Below are 19,578 nucleotides of genomic sequence, written 5' to 3'. Positions count from 1 at the left end.
CAGTAATTTGACTATAGTAAAATTTACTATAGTCAAATAACACGAAATCTCCTATGTTCCGCTGTTAGAGAAAAACCCTATATTGATTGCTGCTTCGTAGTTTTCAGGATCTATGGCTCTCAAAGAGAAATTATAGTGCGGGATATAGTTTTTATGTTTGCTGGGCTTAGAGGTTTGTACAGGTTCCGAAACAAAATCAGCAGCTGTTAGGATACAATTTTCGTATAAATTAATTACTCCGGAGCCCATTAATTCTATATTGTATGTTGCGACATGATTCCTGTTATTGTGGGGAAGGCACAATTTTAACAAGAATCAGTGCAAAGGCACATAGACTTTACTTATAAACAGCGCCAGGCTCATGAACCTTATGTATGAGCCAGTCTGAGGCTTGCCGGCTTGAGACTTTTCAAGGACGTGGTATGCTGTGAAATTAAAGTGGATTCTCTAGGATAATTACTAGTACACGTTAATAAAAATCAAAATAAGAATTATATTTTATAACTGCTCTGTCTATCAATTTACAAGTATAAAGTTAAGATAATTATACAGTTATACATGGGATTTCTCCCCAAATCTACCGTTAACTTATAAAGACAAGAGCAATGAAATAATAGTCATTTACAAGAAAGTAATTATATTTAAGTAAAAATAAAAGAATGAATATTAGATAACACTGAGGAGGTGGATCAATCGTATGACTCTCAGTCCAGGCATGAACAAGTCCAACTGAACAAAAGACTCTTTCCAAGTTTATCCAACGCTAGCCTTTTAAGAACCTAATTAATTGCTGCACTATTCCTGTAGGAAATATAAGGCACAAGCAAAAAGGTAACACCAGGTCAAGCAAGGCGTAGCAAAGTCCATTCCATATCTAAATCACTACCAGAAAAGTTAAGTGACTATTAGGGTTGTCCAACGGAGTCTCTCAATCTCCCCTTTTAATGTGCTTTTATACTAACTTTATGTGAACCATAATATAATTTTAACACCTAGTCAAGAGGTAATGACCTCCACTAAGGGTGACTTTCACCAAGTCCGGCTTGGAGTGCTTGGAGCTAGCCGGGCTAACAAATTGTACCAACTTATGCAAAATATCATATGAAATCGAATTTTGAGTTGGCGATCATGGAATTTCTCAAATCTGAAACTTCATGTAGCTTTGCCACTTATGTTCAAATTGAAAATTTGTTATCTGCTACCATCTGCTACTATGTACATACATGGGAAAGGAAATAATTGTGTGTCAAATCCGTTTTTTATTTAGGAATATATATTTAATAAATTTACTAATAAAATGGGTGAAAATCTTATACGATCAGGTGCTTATAATAAAGATGAAAAAATAATGTTCCTTGAAATAGTAATAAAATATAAAAGTATAATAGAGAATAAAGAGACGGATAAGGTTGGATGGAAGGAAAAGTCAAAAACTTGGGATTTAATAACCAAAGAATTTAATGAAAGTGATATTGTTATTGGAAATAGACCAAAAACTAGTCTCCAAAAGTTGTGGAAAAATTTAAAATGCTCTACAAGAAAATATTGCTCTAAACTAAAAAGTGAAACTTACGCAACTGGTAACTATGCTTAGTATTAATATAATAGTTTTATTTTTTATTTATACTATATACAGTAAAAAAAGGCAAAATATTATTTTATGTTAGTAGTATTTAGAAGAAATAACAATTTTTGACGTGTTATTAAGATACTAAATATGATTAGAATAACAATCTGGTCATACTTTTTCGAATCGACTAATTTTATTGAATATTTATTTAGCAGCTCTATAACTGCTAATTCTGCTGAATGTTATTCTTATTAGTTAAAGCTTGTTATAATTTATTCATTGTATTATTACGTTATTTTAATGAATTGTCTTTTTTATCGTGCAGGTGGTGGAATTAACACAATTAGACCTGATATATTATTTGAAAAAGTTCATGAGATAATTGGATCTTCTATTAACGGACTGCAAAATCCTGTTGATTCTGATGCACAAGGGTTGCGGGTAGTTAATATAAACACTTTAACAAACGAAAATGTTGAAAATTTGTATTCAAGCGATGATAATCATTATGATCCTGATGACCCTGATGATCCTGTTTTTCAGGTAAAAATGCAGCATGTATTTGTATTATAATAATAATATAGAATGTAGGTTATGCATAGATAAATATTCAAAGGAAAATTTTAAATTGGAACCTCGATAGTGTTTATCAATATAAATTGAATATTATTTATGAGGTTCTTTTCTTTTCTTATTTTTGTAATGTTGATACTCAAATACTATCAAAACATTTTAATATATTACAAATGCATTCTGTATGTTATATATTACTATGAATATGTATATTACCTTTACATTATTCAATAGCATTATAAAATAATTCATTTTAAATCATTAACTGCAGCATTTGATAGCTGAAGAGGAAATTCATACTTGGTCAACATGGAACCCTACGAAATTGAGAGATCCTTTGAGCAATCCATTAAGAAATGTAATTAATGGTGGCTCCTCAGACAATCCAAAGAGCAGCAAACCAAAAACTATAAATGACCTACAGTTAACATTAATAAAAAGCAAAATTGAGTTAACCAATCTCATGAAAGAACAAATGACAAAAAAATGGCAGCTGAAAAATGAAATATTAAATATGCAATTAGAAAAAGAAAAATTACAGGTTCAGCGCTTACAATCAGAATTACAAAAATTTTAAAGAAATAAGTTAGTACATGTTTCTAGTTAAAGTGGTTGTAGGCTTTAATACTAATTTAAGTATTTATTATTTTCATTCTAGTCAGGAAAATTATCCTGTTAATTTAAAGAGAATTGAGCGTAAAGTGTTTTAATCAAACAAGAATGGATTTTTTTGATTGGCGCGAATTCTACAAATTCTTAAATATTCCATTCAAAGATTTAATGATGCTAAATTAGATTTTATGCTGGTTGTATTATGCTATTACGTAAAAAGATGTTTCTCTAATAAGTAAAAGTTGTTAAGGATCTCATATTTTTAGTCATGTATTAAAAGTTGTAGGATATTTTACGAATCTATTTTAAACAATCATTCGAGAATTTAACTTATTTAAATGATATAAAATATTGTTGTAACTTGGCTTACAAATTACAAATAGTTTATATACATTTTCAGTAGTCTTTAGAAACTAAAAATCAAAGACTGATCTAAATACATAAAACTTTAAATATGGTGCAATTAATAAATATTGAGTAAATGAAAGAAACAATTAGTTAAAGATACATTTTAGATTAAGCATGTGATATAATGTTAGGTAAAAGGAATAATAGCCTTTTTGTTATTGTTAGGCAAGATGTAATATAATTACTTTGCAGAAATAATTATTTTCATTTAACATGTCTTCTTTTCACATTAACATAATTATTTTTGTTTGTATTTATTGTATTAGACTGAGAGCACTCTCTATTACATTTTCGTTATAGATCTTACTATATAAAAATTTTTATGTTGCATGAAAATTAGGGTCGGCGACAAATATCCTAAAGGTATTGGTGTTTTAATGTTGCGCGGTTGGCAGCAGTGATAAAATGGTATAGTTTGTTTGGAACTATATTAAAAGCTTTAATGTATGCGTATAAATATGTGTGTAATACAGGTGGCAAAATAAAATTTAACTAATGTTTACATCGAAACGTCAAAATAAGTTGATTAACATTGATTAAAAGAGGGAAGTGTATCATGAAGTATAAATAAATCGACGAATATACTGAAGTTAATAATTCAGCAATACAAGAAACAAATTTAATCGGATTAAATGGGAAGAGAGTTTCAAAACTGCAAGTCGTTTTGTAAAGTACTGAAATTGGAAAAGGATCTGTCATCAGATAAGTAATTTGTACTTTTCAGAAAATGTGTCTTTTCATATGATGGCAACATTAAGATCAATTTCTTTGTTAAAAATTGTCTTTCTTTTTCTAGGAAATAGAGGAATGAATTAGAGGATGCACTTTTTGCAGGTTAGCCTAGTTTACTACTATCTACGATTGAAGCCAGCTGTTTTCCTGTTCCATAATGAAGTTTTCGATAAGTCCCTGCAATCATTCTTACAATACTAAACTCTATTACAAGGTGGTGAATGGATTTTGGAAAATTACAGCAGAATTTAATGGAAAATGTGTGAAAGGAATCTTTGTTCTAATGGGATGGCTTCTTGTACAAGGACTATTTTATTGCTTGTTTCATTGCTCCGTTTAATTAAATTGAGGTATGAGAAGATTCTCACAATTTTATTAGTTAGGAATAATAACTGTTCATTCACATATTTAAATTCAATAAGTCGGAGTATATATTTTTGTATTTTTCTTTTAGAAGAGAGAGTGATAATAAGTTGGTTAGCAAATATTGCCAATCTCCCAACTGAAATTACACTGAGAAGGATCAGTGAATTAATTTAAACCAGAGGCTATGTTGTATGCAGATTCCAGAAAATATATCCTAAAGTAACACTAAAATATTTATTAAATTTATGATATTTGGTACTAAAATGAAGGACATTGTACGTGTCAATGATGAGCTCATTACAATTATACGTTATAGTAATTGCTCATTATTTTCTTATATCTAAAGGTTAATGCCTAACATATAAGCTTCAAGTATAAATTGAAAGGTAATTTACATTAACTAAAATGCCCATTTTTTTAAATTTGCTTATTGAGAAAACTGTTTTTATTACTATTCAATTCATTTATGTTTTAGTACCATAAAGTACCTCACAGAGTAATTCGAATCTAATATTGTATGATATTCTGATGACAGCAAACTTCTTAAGAGTTTGATGTAAAAGAAGTTGATGGATTGCGCAGTAACTAATCAGTTATTTAGCAACTTTTGATTTAATATTATAAGAAACAGAAAATACTAATATTATTTGATTGCGTATCCTCTTATCATTATTATATCAATATCTTTTGCTCATTTGGCTTATCGCTAAGTTTTATCAAATGTGGAAAATAATCATTTATTACTCTTATTGCCTTAGAAATATTAAAAAAACAGTTTCTTCTTAGAAGGATAAGACTGTTTATTATTATTTATTATATTTTCTTTTAATATTATTTAGCATTTAACTATAAAATGAATAATATTAGTTGGTAAATAAGATACAAACTGTATTTTTTATTTTCATAATTGCTTATTATTAATAACAATAAATTTCATTTTTTCTTGAACATTTAAAAACTTATTTTTAATCAATATTAATTTATTAATTACAACAATTGGCTTTGGAGTAATTACTTTATGTAAATAGAAGTTGATCGAAGAAAGAGTTTAATTAATCCAAAAAAATCGATTTAATTGAGACGAAACAAGATAAGAACTAAACGTTTTAATCAGTTTGCTTCAAGTCGTTTAAACGCTAATCATACCTAAAAAATAATAGATAGATTTTTTAAAAATATAAATATGTCAAGAAGAAATGAATATAAAGTATGGATATTTGAAGGGTATAGGTATTCAGTAAAAAGAATATATAAAGACAGAATGTTAATGTCTCTATTTTCAAACAGTTTTATTAACATTTATACTTTCAACGAAATTTTAATTAATTTTTTTTTCAGATTTTTGTATTGTACAAAAAGAAAAAGTTTAAATTGTAAAGCTCACGGGATCTTAAGGAAAGATATTTTTGAACCTGCAAATGTTTTGCATAACCATTTTATAAATAACGAGGAAAACAATAAAATTAAGTTTTACAAGAGGATTAAAGGTTTGAGTGGAATTATTAGTGCGCAGCCTAAGGAAATTTATAACACATCTTTATTGGAGTAAGTCAACTACTAATCGATCATTAAGATATAATGATTGCATGATATAATAATTTAAAGTGTGGATTGTTACCTCCTACATACAATGTTACTTCTATTATAGAGATCCTTCAACTGGGTTTGGCATTCCATTTAATAAATGCAAACGAACCATACAAAGATATATTAAACAAACACAAGCAAGAAAGACAATTGTTTTTAAAGAAAAAACTTTAAGCGAATTTGGAATGTTTTTAGAACAAAATAAAAATGTTTTAACATATAAAGGGTTGGAACAGGAAAATTTTGAATTTGATATAAAAATTTTGGACCAACAGGAAGGAATAAATACAGTATTAATATATGATGCCTGTTTGCTGCATGCAATTAGCTCAAAAGTTGAGTATATTTTTATCGATGGAACATATAAATGTGTTCCAGGATTTATTGATAAAAATCTTCAATTAACGACTATCATGACCGTAATTGAAAACAGAAATTATGTCAAAGGTATACATACCAAATTCGTTAAGTTAAATATAAAAAACACACATAATTCTCTTATAATTTTAAACATATATATAAATTTTCATTTAAGCAATACCATGTATATGGATTTTGATGAAAATTAAAAACCGGCAAACCTACATTGATGTCTTTCGTTTCATAAGACAAACTTTTCCATTATTCAATCCTAAAATTTCCATGACAGATTACGAACAAGCATTAGAAAATTCCATCAAAAGTGTTTTTGAATCAATACAAATAACACATTGTTATTTCCACTATGCTCAAGTATATTTCATAAATTATACCATTTAAATTTAAATAGGGTAAAGTTATTCTATCTTGTAGGCTTTAATGAGAAATGCAAAAAAGTACGGTATAATAAATAGAAAAGTGAACAAGCTAACGCATCCAGAAAGATTCATCGTAATTAAAAAACTAATAAGCCTAGCATTATTGCCAAATAATCTCATAGAAAACACATTTAATTTATTGGAAAATGACGTATTACAAGAATTTGGAGAGTATTTTCAGAAATTATTGAAATATTATAGGAATTATTGGATAAAAAACGTTGGGCCTCACAAGTATTCAGTTTTTAGATTGAAACACCGAACAAACAATTTTTGCGAGAGTTATCACAGAACCTTAAATAAATATCTCGGTAAAGCTCCACATCCATCAATTTTTTTAAGTAAGGAAAACAACATTTCTTCTTGAAATATAAATTTCTAAACTTTTTTATAATCAGTTCTTTATAAAATATACTAAAATTGAAATTAATTACAATGATACACTAGTATATAATATATTATTCTTCTGCGTTTTAGATGCCATTAAATTTCTGCTACAAGAAAATATTATAAAACTCAAAATGTCAGAAATTAATAATAGTGATTGCAGCAGAGAGAAAAAAAGATTGACTAAACAGCAAAATATAGAAATTGCAATGCTATATGACAAAATAGATGAAATTATGAATACAGAGAGTAATAGCAAAGGACAAAAAATACTTCAGATATTAAACAATATTACAGAAATTAAACAATTAAAATATCAAGAGATCAAAAATATGAAAAAAGCACTTACAAATGTTAAGATAGTATCTGAAGAAAATATCGTTGATTTTAATAATGAGACCATCGTTACTATTAACATATCTGAGGACAATGATGAAGAAGTTGTTAATAAATTAATATTGATTAAAAATAAGTTTTTAAATGTTCAAGAAAAAATGAAATTTATTGTTATTAATAATAAGCAATTATGAAAATAAAAAATACAGTTTGTATCTTATTTACCAACTAATATTATTCATTTTATAGTTAAATGCTAAATAATATTAAAAGAAAATATAATAAATAATAATAAACAGTCTTATCCTTCTAAGAAGAAACTGTTTTTTTAATATTTCTAAGGCAATAAGAGTAATAAATGATTATTTTCCACATTTGATAAAACTTAGCGATAAGCCAAATGAGCAAAAGATATTGATATAATAATGATAAGAGGATACGCAATCAAATAATATTAGTATTTTCTGTTTCTTATAATATTAAATCAAAAGTTGCTAAATAACTGATTAGTTACTGCGCAATCCATCAACTTCTTTTACATCAAACTCTTAAGAAGTTTGCTGTCATCAGAATATCATACAATATTAGATTCGAATTACTCTGTGAGGTACTTTATGGTACTAAAACATAAATGAATTGAATAGTAATAAAAACAGTTTTCTCAATAAGCAAATTTAAAAAAATGGGCATTTTAGTTAATGTAAATTACCTTTCAATTTATACTCTCTTGAAGCTTATATGTTAGGCATTAACCTTTAGATATAAGAAAATAATGAGCAATTACTATAACGTATAATTGTAATGAGCTCATCATTGACACGTACAATGTCCTTCATGTTAGTACCAAATATCATAAATTTAATAAATATTTTAGTGTTACTTTAGGATATATTTTCTGGAATCTGCATACAACATAGCCTCTGGTTTAAATTAATTCACTGATCCTTCTCAGTGCAATTTCAGTTGGGAGATTGGCAATATTTGCTAACCAACTTATTATCACTCTCTCTTCTAAAAGAAAAATACAAAAATATATACTCCGACTTATTGAATTTAAATACGTGAATGAACAGTTATTATTCCTAACTAATAAAATTGTGAGAATCTTCTCATACCTCAATTTAATTAAACGGAGCAATGAAACAAGCAATAAAATAGTCCTTGTACAAGAAGCCATCCCATTAGAACAAAGATTCCTTTCACACATTTTCCATTAAATTCTGCTGTAATTTTCCAAAATCCATTCACCACCTCGTAATAGAGTTTAGTATTGTAAGAATGATTGCAGGGACTTATCGAAAACTTCATTAAGGAACAGGAAAACAGCTGGCTTCAATCGTAGATAGTAGTAAACTAGGCTAACCTGCAAAAAGTGCATCCTCTAATTCATTCCTCTATTTCCTAGAAAAAGAAAGACAATTTTTAACAAAGAAATTGATCTTAATGTTGCCATCATATGAAAATACACATTTTCTGAAAAGTACAAATTACTTATCTGATGACAGATCCTTTTCCAAGTTCAGTACTTTACAAAACGACTTGCAGTTTTGAAACTCTCTTCCCATTTAATCCGATTAAATTTGTTTCTTGTATTGCTGAATTATTAACTTCAGTATATTCGTCGATTTATTTATACTTCATGAAACACTTCCCTCTTTTAATCAATGTTAATTAACTTATTTTGACGTTTCGATGTAAACATTAGTTAAATTTTATTTTGCCACCTGTATTACACACATATTTATACGCATACATTAAAGCTTTTAATATAGTTCCAAACAAACTATACCATTTTATCACTGATGCCAACCGCGAAACATTAAGACACCAATACCTTTAGGATATGTCGCCGACCCGAAAATTAACCCTGCATAATACTCTTTACTTTTCTCTATATGCCACTTTGTTGTTTTGTTAATGGCTAAGAATATCTTATCATGTCTCCGAACATAAATATTTAATGTAACTTATTTAAAAAATTATACTTTTATAATCCCATAGAAAATAAAAAATAAATTATTATCTAAAATGTAGTCTGTTTGCTGAGTATGTATTTATTTTATAATATATATTAGAGAGCTTCTTCAACAAAATGTTAATAAAATAGTATACTGTTTAATCTTTGTAACATTAAATAAAATGTGGCAAAAGTTATGTAAGATTACTGAAAACTATACAGTTTACGTAGAAGTACTTTTTAAACTCCAATTGTGCTTTATTTCAATTTTATTAAATTTAATGAGTATATATCACAATAATCTTTCAAAATAATTTTCAATTATGTACAGTCTCTCCTGTTCATGTAAATTTTCCTCTAAATTACTTATCGCATTATTATATATATCACAATTTTCTGTCGCTGATGAGCACCTTTCTAAATTGTGTAAAATTACACATGCTGTTATCACTGGTAGAGTTTCCGAGGGCTTCCAAAAACGAGATCCCATGGTTAAAATCGGGAACTTTTTTCCCAAAATCCCAAAGCATCTTTCTACCATACATCTTGTACGAATGTGTGCTTCATTGTACAATACATCACCTCTTGTACGGGAATTATTGAGAGGTGTTAATAAATATGGCAAGTTAGGATAACCGGAATCTCCTAATAAAATTGCATTGCCAAACTCTCCATTTTCGAAGCGTTTTTTTATTCTGGAATTATCGAAAATGGTAGCGTCATGAATTGACCCGGGCCATCGAGCAACTAAATCCATAATTTGTAATCGGGAGTTAACAATTGCCTGAACATTAATGGAAAAGAAACCTTTCCTGTTTCTAAAAAGTTCGCTATTTTCACCACCTATAATAAAAATATTTTATTTAAACATATATTTAACATTATTCTCCTTATAAATATAGACAATTTTAAATAATTATTATTTTTTAATTACCATAAGATCTTATGCGAACATGAAAACAATCTATAGCTCCAATCACACGAACAAAACCAGATAATTTAAAATTTTCTATTTGACATCTTAAAATATGATTGCTATGAGAGGGAAACTTTATATATTCCATATGCAGCTCAGCAATAGATAATGTGACCCTATGAATAGTCCTCACAGCACTGGTTTCACTTATGCCAATTAATGTAATCACCTATAGCAACAGCATATGAGCCTGTTGCAAAAAATCGGAGAGTACCCAGCAATTGGATTACTGGTGGAATGTAATTATTTCTGGAAATTTTAAATATACAATTAATCGAAATTGTATCGTTCAACAAAATGTATATTGATGGATTTAAAATAAGATATTTATTAACTTATCTGTACGGCTGCTTATTCTATGCTCATTTTTTCCTAATATCATTGTAAAATTTTGTTTTGTAATTCGGAACCTGCAGTTAAAATCTAAATCGTCGTAAATATTGAACCAATTCATTCTATCTCTAATTAATCTGGCCTTCTTAATATGTAATGTGAGTTGCACTCATTATCATCTTCAAATATCCAGCTTAATATTTCTTCTTCTACATTATCCATGATGCTAAAAAAAAGTACAGGCATTACTTAAATAAAGCTTCTTATTAGAATATGTATTTCAAAAAAATTCGATGTTGTATTTCAAATTTTTAAACAATAAAAAATTGCTTACTCTATTTGTAGTATACAAGCACGAAGAAATCGTAGACTTCGTGAGTGTATTTCTAAATAAAAATTGCATTCGGCATTAGTTATTACATTAATAAAATTACCACACAGATTTTGTCGTACGCAATAGCAGATAACAAAATTTGAAGTTGAACATAAGTGGCAAAACTACATGAAGTTTCAAATTTGAGAAATTCCATGATTGCCAACTCAAAATTCGATTTCATATGATATTTGCATAGGTTGGTACAATTTGTTAGCCCGGCTAGCTCCAAGCCGGACTTGGTGAAAGTCACCCTAATGGCCTGCAAGATTTTTTTGATGCGTTTAGGAACCATACCTCCCCATAGATTTTTCCCCGCCTGGACTAGTTTCTACATTGAGTGACTGGAAAGAGTATAGGAAGTGTATGATAGGCTATCCTTTTTTAAATGCCTTAAAGAGAAAGAGAGAGCCTTATACCGCGTTCAACGTGGTTTCTCCAGGCCTTCGTTTCTTATTTTCCTATCTCGGACGTCGCCATTGCTCTTCTCTCTCTAACTAATGGATTTCTATCTGCGTCTTTGTCTAAAATAATTCTACGCCACTGGGTAATTTTTTGGTGAGTCTATACCACTGGACCTATCTGTGAGTCTTGTGAGAGTAGTGAAAAGTGCAGAAATGTCAGGCCGGGATTCACAGTCGTGACTCAAGTCCGTACTTAAGATTGACTTGACCAGGATTGTCTAAAGTCCTAAGTTCTGCTTAAGACAACCTCAGTTTCACAGACGATTCTTAAGACCTCTTTTTGGATCTTAAGAATATCTTGACGAAGTTAAAGCTTAGCTTGTACTTGAAGACGTGTCTTGAATGTTACTAAAGTTTTATTGGAATTGACCAATCACTTTGCATAGAAAATGACAGTTTCATTGTAAACTACCCTTATCAACACGCTGCTTTTTCTTTCTTTGGTTATGAATGGTATACGAGATTGTCAATAAATAATTAACATAAATAATATAAATTTTTATCCGGTACGTATTTTACTTTTTTTACATGTTTTGTAACGTAAATATGTATAATATTAATGCATTTAATTTTCTACATTTTCCAATAAATTTCTATGCAGGAATATACAAATAATAAAATCTTATCAATTTTATTATAATTTAATCCTATTTACTTTTAGTTTGACAACATTTTGAAGTACTTATCATTCATATTTTTTTAACAATTAACTTTTTATCCCATTTGTTACTAAGATAGTTGATCCCGAAATAATGTTGATAGAGTAATGTCACACAAGCGGGCAGTATACTCTGATTTGGAGAAACAAGTCTTTTTAGACATATTAAAAAAATATAAACATATTATAGAATCTAGGGCAACAAATTCATCAACTATAAAAGAAAAATCTGAAGCATGGTCACTAATTACAGAGGAATATAATAAATCTATTTTAGTTTCAACTCAGGTATTTATCATTTTTTTGCAACGGAGTAGAAATAAAAATGAATTTTACCATTTAATATTTATAATATAGAGGGATATGAGTCAACTTTATTAAATGCAACAGCACCTTTCATTGGATCCAGCAACTTAAACGAACAGGAATCTGAAGGTATATATTTAAAATAATGCTCAAAACATTGGAATAAAAGAATAAACTATATTTACTATAAAACCTATAGTATATTAAAAAGTTTAAATATTTCAGAGCTGCATCAAGATATTATATTAGCAGTACAATCTGGTGAAAAAAGGAAAATAGATAATATGTCGAACAACAATGTGTATTTACAAACACACGAACCATCTATCTCTTTGAAAGGCAAATCATCTCACACAGGTATGTATTAGTTTATATAATGATACAATATGTATGTACAAATTAGAGAATCATTGTTCTGATGTAGGATATAACTTCAACGCTGATGATTGTGATGACCCGTCTATAGAAGAAGCCCAAATTTTATCAGGTGATAAATTAAAAATATTATTTATAACATATAATACTCTATGCTTCTAATAATTTTTTGAAATACATAACAAAAACTTGTTTTAAGATCTTACTAATAAAGCGTCAAATAATATTAAAAAATTGAAGAGGGTTAGGATGGTTACCATCTGCCAGAAAGAGCTACAAATGGCTGAGATTAAAATAAACCATGAGATTGAAATATGCAAGCAAAAAGAGGAGTTTCAAGAAATGTTATTTAAAATGACGAGGGAAAAACTTATACTAGAACAAAAAGAGTTAAAGGGGAGACTAAAACTATCAAAGTACCTTGCACAAAAAGAAATGTAAGTATTGATATATTGCAAAAACGATTTCAGGCATAATCTAATTTTTTATCAATTTTAGGGGTTCTGATTATAATTCGGATTGAGAAATCAAATTTCTTGTGACTTTTATTTTGCCTCATGTTTTTGTATGAATTATAATTATGTGAAATATATATTAAAAAAATGTTTTACAACCTTTATACCAGTATTTATTGAAATTCAAAAATGCAGTATTTTTTGCACAATGTTTCAAATATAAAGATATTAGTATAAATTTTAATTTTGTAATAATGGATTCTTTCTAATTAGCCTAAAAATTAACACAATCGGACACAAATGTACAGTTTGTGACATGCAATGTACCATTTGTGTTCGATTGTGTCGATTTGTAGGCTAATTGGGAAGCTTCCAATATTGTACAGAAATTATTGTGCTATGTATAGTATTTACAAATATTATTACTTCTTTCTGTTCGTATTTTATGAAGAAATATTGAGAGAAAATTTTATACTATGAACTCAAAGTTTAATTAACCAAACATTTGCTGTACAATATTTCTTCTTATAATGCACCCATCTCCAGGCTCATCACGATGATATTCATCTTCAACAATTAAGTCATCTTCATTTTCGTTATGTAAGATGTCTACAAGAATGTCATTATATTGCAGCGATAAATTGTGTAAAACACCACAAGCTGCTACCACTGCGGTACATGTGTTGATGTTTAAAGCTAATCCTTTTGAAAGACATGGAAAACGTCTTTTCCAGACACCAAAGGTTCGTTCAACAATCATCCTTGTTCGAGATTGAATGATATTATATCTGTGAAAATTTATTTTTATAGCGATTAAGATTTCTCAAAGTATAAAAAAATAATATATATATGTAGTTCTAAACATTTTGAATATTACCTTTCCTCTTCTTCACTTTGTGGATTGCGGAATGGTGTTAAAAGAAATGTAAGAGAAGGGTAACCAGCATCACCGACTAGCATTCCTGTCAATTCTCTTTGCTGATAGCGTATAAAAATCCTGGAGTTTTGAAGAATCCTGGAGTCATGCTCCCTTCTTGGAAATTCTGGCACTAAGTCGAGGAACTCCATACGTGGACCTAGTATAGCCTTTAACATACAAATAAACTTATTGATAAGATGTAAATATATCCTTAGAAAATCGTTAAATATTATTAATATGTAACTGTGCATTCAAAGAAAAATATCCTTTTCTGTTTCTGTATGATTCTGCACGGCTACTAAAATTATTATTTCCTAGTCTGATATGAGTGCAATCAATTGCTCCTTCAATATTTGGAAGCCCAATTGCCCCATTGCCATACCCTAATCTATTAAATAGTCTGCGATTTTCCTGTATGGACTCTTCATTCCTTAGAAACTTAATATATGTATGCAACTTACTTGCTAATATCACAGAAATTTTAAAAAACTATTCTGCTCACTGTGGGTTGTGACAGAAATATTAAGTCTCCAATAACCTTCTGTAATAACAAAAAGTAAGAATGATTTTTATAATTTTAATAATAATATCTACATTAGAAAGAACAAATATTTTACTACCTGAAAACTAGCTGTGGCATAAAACCTTAAGCAAATGATCAATTGAATTATAGGGTCAATGGGTAAACCTTTCTTGGTAAATTTCTGTAAGCTAGAATTCACCAATGGTAGTAATCCATGCATTACAGAATATTTAGAAAACCTGTATCTAATATGAAAATTTTGTTCATCGTAGGCTTCAAACGGGTTCATTACATCCCTTATATATGTTCTTGCTCCAATCGTAGGAACTTGATATTCGTCTTCTTCTGAAGAAGAATCTGAACTGTACCAGGTCACGTTGAATTGTTGATACAGTGCACAATTATTCATTTTGTTCTTTTTCTGAAATTTATTTTTGTATTTATAATAATTATTCAAATGTGTGTGAATAGCACACTTTAATTCACCATATCATAGGCATAAATATAATGGTCTGTTGATTATATTTCAGATATTAAATGATTAAATATAAAAGAGGTTCAAAAAGGCATCGTGAAAAAATGTATATATATTATGATAAAATAAATGACCTTATATTCATGCCTTTTAGCTTATTAAATGCTACATCGCTTTATAACTGTAAATTTAGATTTACCTTTATAACAATTTAAAGTAATAAATTCTAAAATTGTAAAATTTAAATGACACTGCAGCAGACAACAGAAAGGATGTATGATTGGCGCTAGCGAGTAACAGTGGGTGGGATGTCTTTCTTAAGTCCACAAATTCGTCGACTTGGACAAGACCATACTTAAAGCCACTTGAGACAGATCTTGAGCAATTACTTGAAACATTTATCTTGGCTAAGTTAGAACTCAAGATCTATCTTCAAATCTGTGCTGAAGAAATGGCTCAAGCATTGACGCCATCTTAAGAACAGTCTTAAGCTTGCACTTAATCTTAAGTATCAACTGTGAATCCCGCCCTCAGTCTGACAGCGCGGATTTTTAATCAAACGAGTGTTAGTATAAATTGTTAAAGAGTTTTAATTTGTTGGAAAATATTAATCAGTTATAGTGAAGTTATAAAATTTTTAATGACTTTTCTGAATTATCGAAAAAAACAGGTATAATAAATTTTTTGTACTTCTAAAAACATACATAACGTATTAAGGAAAAATGTAATATAATTATTGTCAAAATTGACTTAATATATAAATATATCAAACAAATAGATTCATGAATTTAAATAAGAAATACATAATAAAAAATATTATTATACTTTTTTATATAAAATACAGATCCTTGCGTATTTATTATCATATATAGTTAATTGGTAAAATTACTGCTAATTATAATGGCTCTTTTTCCCAGGTGTAAAGGTTCTACGGAAGGTCCTACCAAGAGTAAAGTGCATACGTCATGCTGATTTCAACCAGAGGAATTAAACAATGCTAAGGAATGTAACACAGATTAAGATTACGCAGCATGCTCTCCATATCTATAATAAGCCCACCTGTTTTCTTAGATAAGTAATATTATTCATAACCATATATGAAATGTATTCAAACATGATCCTTTGTGGTTTCTCTTATGTTTCGCAAGTCAAATTTTCTAATAAAGCTGATGAGCTGCATCCAATTGGTGAATAAAAATTAGGCCAGGCTATGTGTCAATTCTGCTGCTTCAAATTTGGAATCTCCATGCAGAAGCGAAATGGAAATATTAAAAAAACATTTGTTATTCAGGTATTATATTTAAATATGATCTAAATGTATCAATATGGCAATTACTGGCAGTGATTTTTTAAACTTGTTATATCTAAACTTATTTTCTTTACTATTTTAGGTCCAGTAAATATTAATAGATTTGGCTGTCAGTATTTGGTTTGAATAACTGTCCTGCATTATAAATGGAGACCAATAAAGCTGATGAACTGCATCCAAGTGGTGAAACAAAATGAGGCCAAGCTGTGTCAATCCTGCTGCTTCGAATTTTGAATCTCCACGCAAAAACGAAATTGGAAATATTAAAAAAAGATTTGTTATTCAGGTGTTATTTAAATTGAAAGTACTAGAAAATAAAACATTCCTTTTTCTACTCTTGAGAAACGTATTATATGAAAGAAATTTCTATATTACTATCAGAAGTCATTAATTATATACACTAGCCCAATATAGTTAATGAAGGTAAAGGTACTTTTATGAAATGTAATGCACATCATATAATCGAAAAATTTCTAACAGCGTGATTATTCAGTTTTAATGCTCTACATTATAAATTAAACATTTTTAGAATATCCACTATACAGTTCGATCTCTTTGCGTTAAAATTCTATCGTCAGTATAATTAATATAACTTGCTCCTTTGGAATCAGTTGACTTTATCTCCAAAGTCCAGCACCAATTTTGCAAACAGCGCAGACCGATATTTAAAATATACGTTTATATATGCTACATCATATTAATGTATATACCTAAGTGTATTCTTCCTTCTGTTATTTTGTCAGTTTTTTTTTTGTTAATCTTACATAGTATTAATGATAACAAAAATATCATGTATTTCTTACTCACGCATAATATTTTATTAATAATACATGTTGAGCTGTAAAAAAAATATATATATATATTGCTTCGAAATAACACATGCCTCTTAAGTATTACCAAAAGTACAAAAGTATTTGTTGAATGTTGTTTATTACAATCAGATAATTCAAGTATTATTCAAATAAGCTTCTCTTAACGTTACAACGCGATTAGATGATTATGTCACTTACCGCGCATAAGTTCAATATGTAGAATGAAATAAAAATCTTAATATTGAATTGAACTTAGTCATAGCAACTTATACAGAGTGTAACAATGATGTCCTGCAACCACCCTTAAATTTTGGCCGGACATCATTATTAGACCTTGAATATGTATCTTATTTGTATACAAAGAAGGTTTAACATAAAATTAAATAACTGAAACTTATAATATTTATAAGAAAAATCTAGGAAAAATCTAACAAAAATAAATTTTTCATATCATAGTTTTAACAAAGAAAAACATATTACGGGTAAATTGAAAAAACACTGTATTGAATAATTAATCCTTAAATGTGTTTAAAAATAGTTTTTAAAACGTTAAAATTACGTTTAGCTTAAGGTAGAAGTTAATGATTTCAAAAGTAGCTTTCTTCTAATATCTTTATCCTTATCTGGAATAACATTAAATTTAGCTCGCAAAAAGTCGAAGAAGGAATCATCTGCATCTGAAGGATTTCTTTCAACAAAATTTGATATTCTTTGACTCAATTGAATGATTGTTTGTTCCAACTCTTTTGTCTCATTCAACTTCTTTTTTTTAATGACTGGTCTAATATTATTTTCTTTGTTCCCATTTCTATCGTATGCAGTATTTTTGTTTGATCTTACCTCATTCTCAGAATGTGTGCTTGATCCCTCGTTTCTATCATCATTATTTTGTATATTATTAGAGCTACTGTTTCTATATTTTTTCGACTGATGCAATTACTGTAGGTACTGTAAATATTAATAATGAAAGTAAAAACATTATACTAATAATGTTATTAAATAATTAATTAATAATAACAATATTAAACCTTCGTCTAATAATACAACAATCCAAAAAAGACATCTGTTTAAACAAAGGAAATCTATCACGTTTTATTACACCATTTCCACTTTTGCATTCAGCTTCTACCTTTTTTTTCTCTTTTACATACTGATCCCGTAAATTTGTACAACGTTTTTGACAATATTTTGCAGTATACATATTATCTATTAAAAATATATCATATTTGTGATTTTAGTGTCCGGTTATGCATATTTAAATTTAAATTTTAATACTCACCTTTACAGACTTCTATCATTATAGTTGATATTTCGACCCATGCATTATTTTTCATCAGTCTATCTTTAAAATGTTTATTAGTTTTGTCATGTAAAAATTGCCGTTCCCTATACAATTCGATCAGCAATTCATCTCCAGTTTTTACATTTGAAGAAATATTCTCTGGACACCCAGAAAAAAAAATATCAGCTTCTTCTTCAAAATAATCATTTAAATAATCATGATCCGACATATTGATTTTTTGTTATAAAAACAAGTAAATATAAACAATATGTGCTCAGAAATATTATTGCAAAATATTTAACTTATTGCCTGTGTAGTTTCAAAATTTCCTGTTCTTCCTTCGTCTATTCCTTACAGTGTGCAACTGCCCCATTAAATTTCACTCTTACGGTTTACGTTTTTCTCTGCCTTAGATTACGTTACGTTACGGAAACCGTAAAGTGCTTAGGGTGATGGCACATACATTGACGGAATCGACTTATTGGACTTAAACGTAAACGTAAGTGAAGGCACATGAAAACGGAAACGTAAGTGGACTGAAATGATTGGAAAGGTTTTGTCCAAGAGTCCACGCTATATGCACAGTCCACACGTCGCCAATAAAATTATATTTTATAATAAAATAGATAAAAGAGAAATATATCGAAGGTATTAAAATAATATTAATAATATACTACTTCTTACAATTTCTTAGTAATATACAATTTATGAAAAAAATGTAATTTTTATAGTAATTTATCAAATAAAATGATCTTTATGTTTAGGTTAAAATTTATGAAACTGCATATGCTGACTTTTTGCAATTGGGTAGAAAGTAGATAAACTATAAGGATTTAGACTTATTGGCAGAAATTGTGGTAAGTGCGATGTTTTAATGAACCTAATTTTTGGCATGGTCACATAATAGTTTAAACAGTATATAAACTTATATATATACAATAATTTATATCTTTGCTTCTTATATATGTAATTTTAATGCAATTTTTAGGAAAT

General features: G+C 28.4%; 3 protein-coding genes and 1 pseudogene across 4 annotated transcripts; 2 read left to right on the top strand and 2 right to left on the bottom strand.

The window, feature by feature from the left end:
- Window positions 1-3,358, top strand: LOC136785835 (uncharacterized). Of its 2 annotated transcripts, XM_066747131.1 has the most exons (4): window positions 1-1,580; window positions 1,896-2,113; window positions 2,415-2,728; window positions 2,802-3,358. In XM_066747131.1, the coding sequence occupies exons 1-3, from the start codon at window positions 1,298-1,300 to the stop codon at window positions 2,718-2,720; spliced, it is 807 nt and encodes a 268-aa protein (XP_066603228.1). In that variant the 5' UTR covers window positions 1-1,297; the 3' UTR covers window positions 2,721-2,728; window positions 2,802-3,358. The 2 variants fall into 2 exon arrangements, with proteins under 2 accessions (XP_066603228.1, XP_066603227.1); XM_066747130.1 differs by having other exon boundaries at window positions 2,415-3,358.
- A 6,259-nt stretch (window positions 3,359-9,617) lies between these two features.
- On the bottom strand, window positions 9,618-11,164 carry LOC136784145 (putative nuclease HARBI1). Its single transcript, XM_066744664.1, has 3 exons — window positions 11,069-11,164; window positions 10,260-10,470; window positions 9,618-10,168 (listed from the first exon to the last, which is right to left on the bottom strand). The coding sequence occupies exons 1-3, from the start codon at window positions 11,162-11,164 to the stop codon at window positions 9,618-9,620; spliced, it is 858 nt and encodes a 285-aa protein (XP_066600761.1).
- A 1,073-nt stretch (window positions 11,165-12,237) lies between these two features.
- LOC136784136 (myb/SANT-like DNA-binding domain-containing protein 3) lies at window positions 12,238-13,333 on the top strand. Its single transcript, XM_066744657.1, has 6 exons — window positions 12,238-12,417; window positions 12,489-12,564; window positions 12,661-12,792; window positions 12,860-12,922; window positions 13,010-13,247; window positions 13,309-13,333. The coding sequence occupies exons 1-6, from the start codon at window positions 12,238-12,240 to the stop codon at window positions 13,331-13,333; spliced, it is 714 nt and encodes a 237-aa protein (XP_066600754.1).
- Window positions 13,334-13,454: 121 nt separating this feature from the next.
- LOC136784132 (putative nuclease HARBI1) lies at window positions 13,455-15,116 on the bottom strand (annotated as a pseudogene).
- Between the last annotated feature and the right edge of the window lie 4,462 nt (window positions 15,117-19,578).

The sequence above is a fragment of the Prorops nasuta genome, unplaced genomic scaffold (genome assembly GCF_024137725.1).
Source record: "Prorops nasuta isolate Cenicafe-Biocafe unplaced genomic scaffold, Cenicafe_Pnas_1.2 PNAS00003, whole genome shotgun sequence".
Lineage (NCBI taxonomy): Eukaryota > Metazoa > Arthropoda > Insecta > Hymenoptera > Bethylidae > Prorops > Prorops nasuta.
Note: the sequence above shows the minus strand (reverse complement) of the source record. Positions and strands in the feature narration are given on the sequence as shown.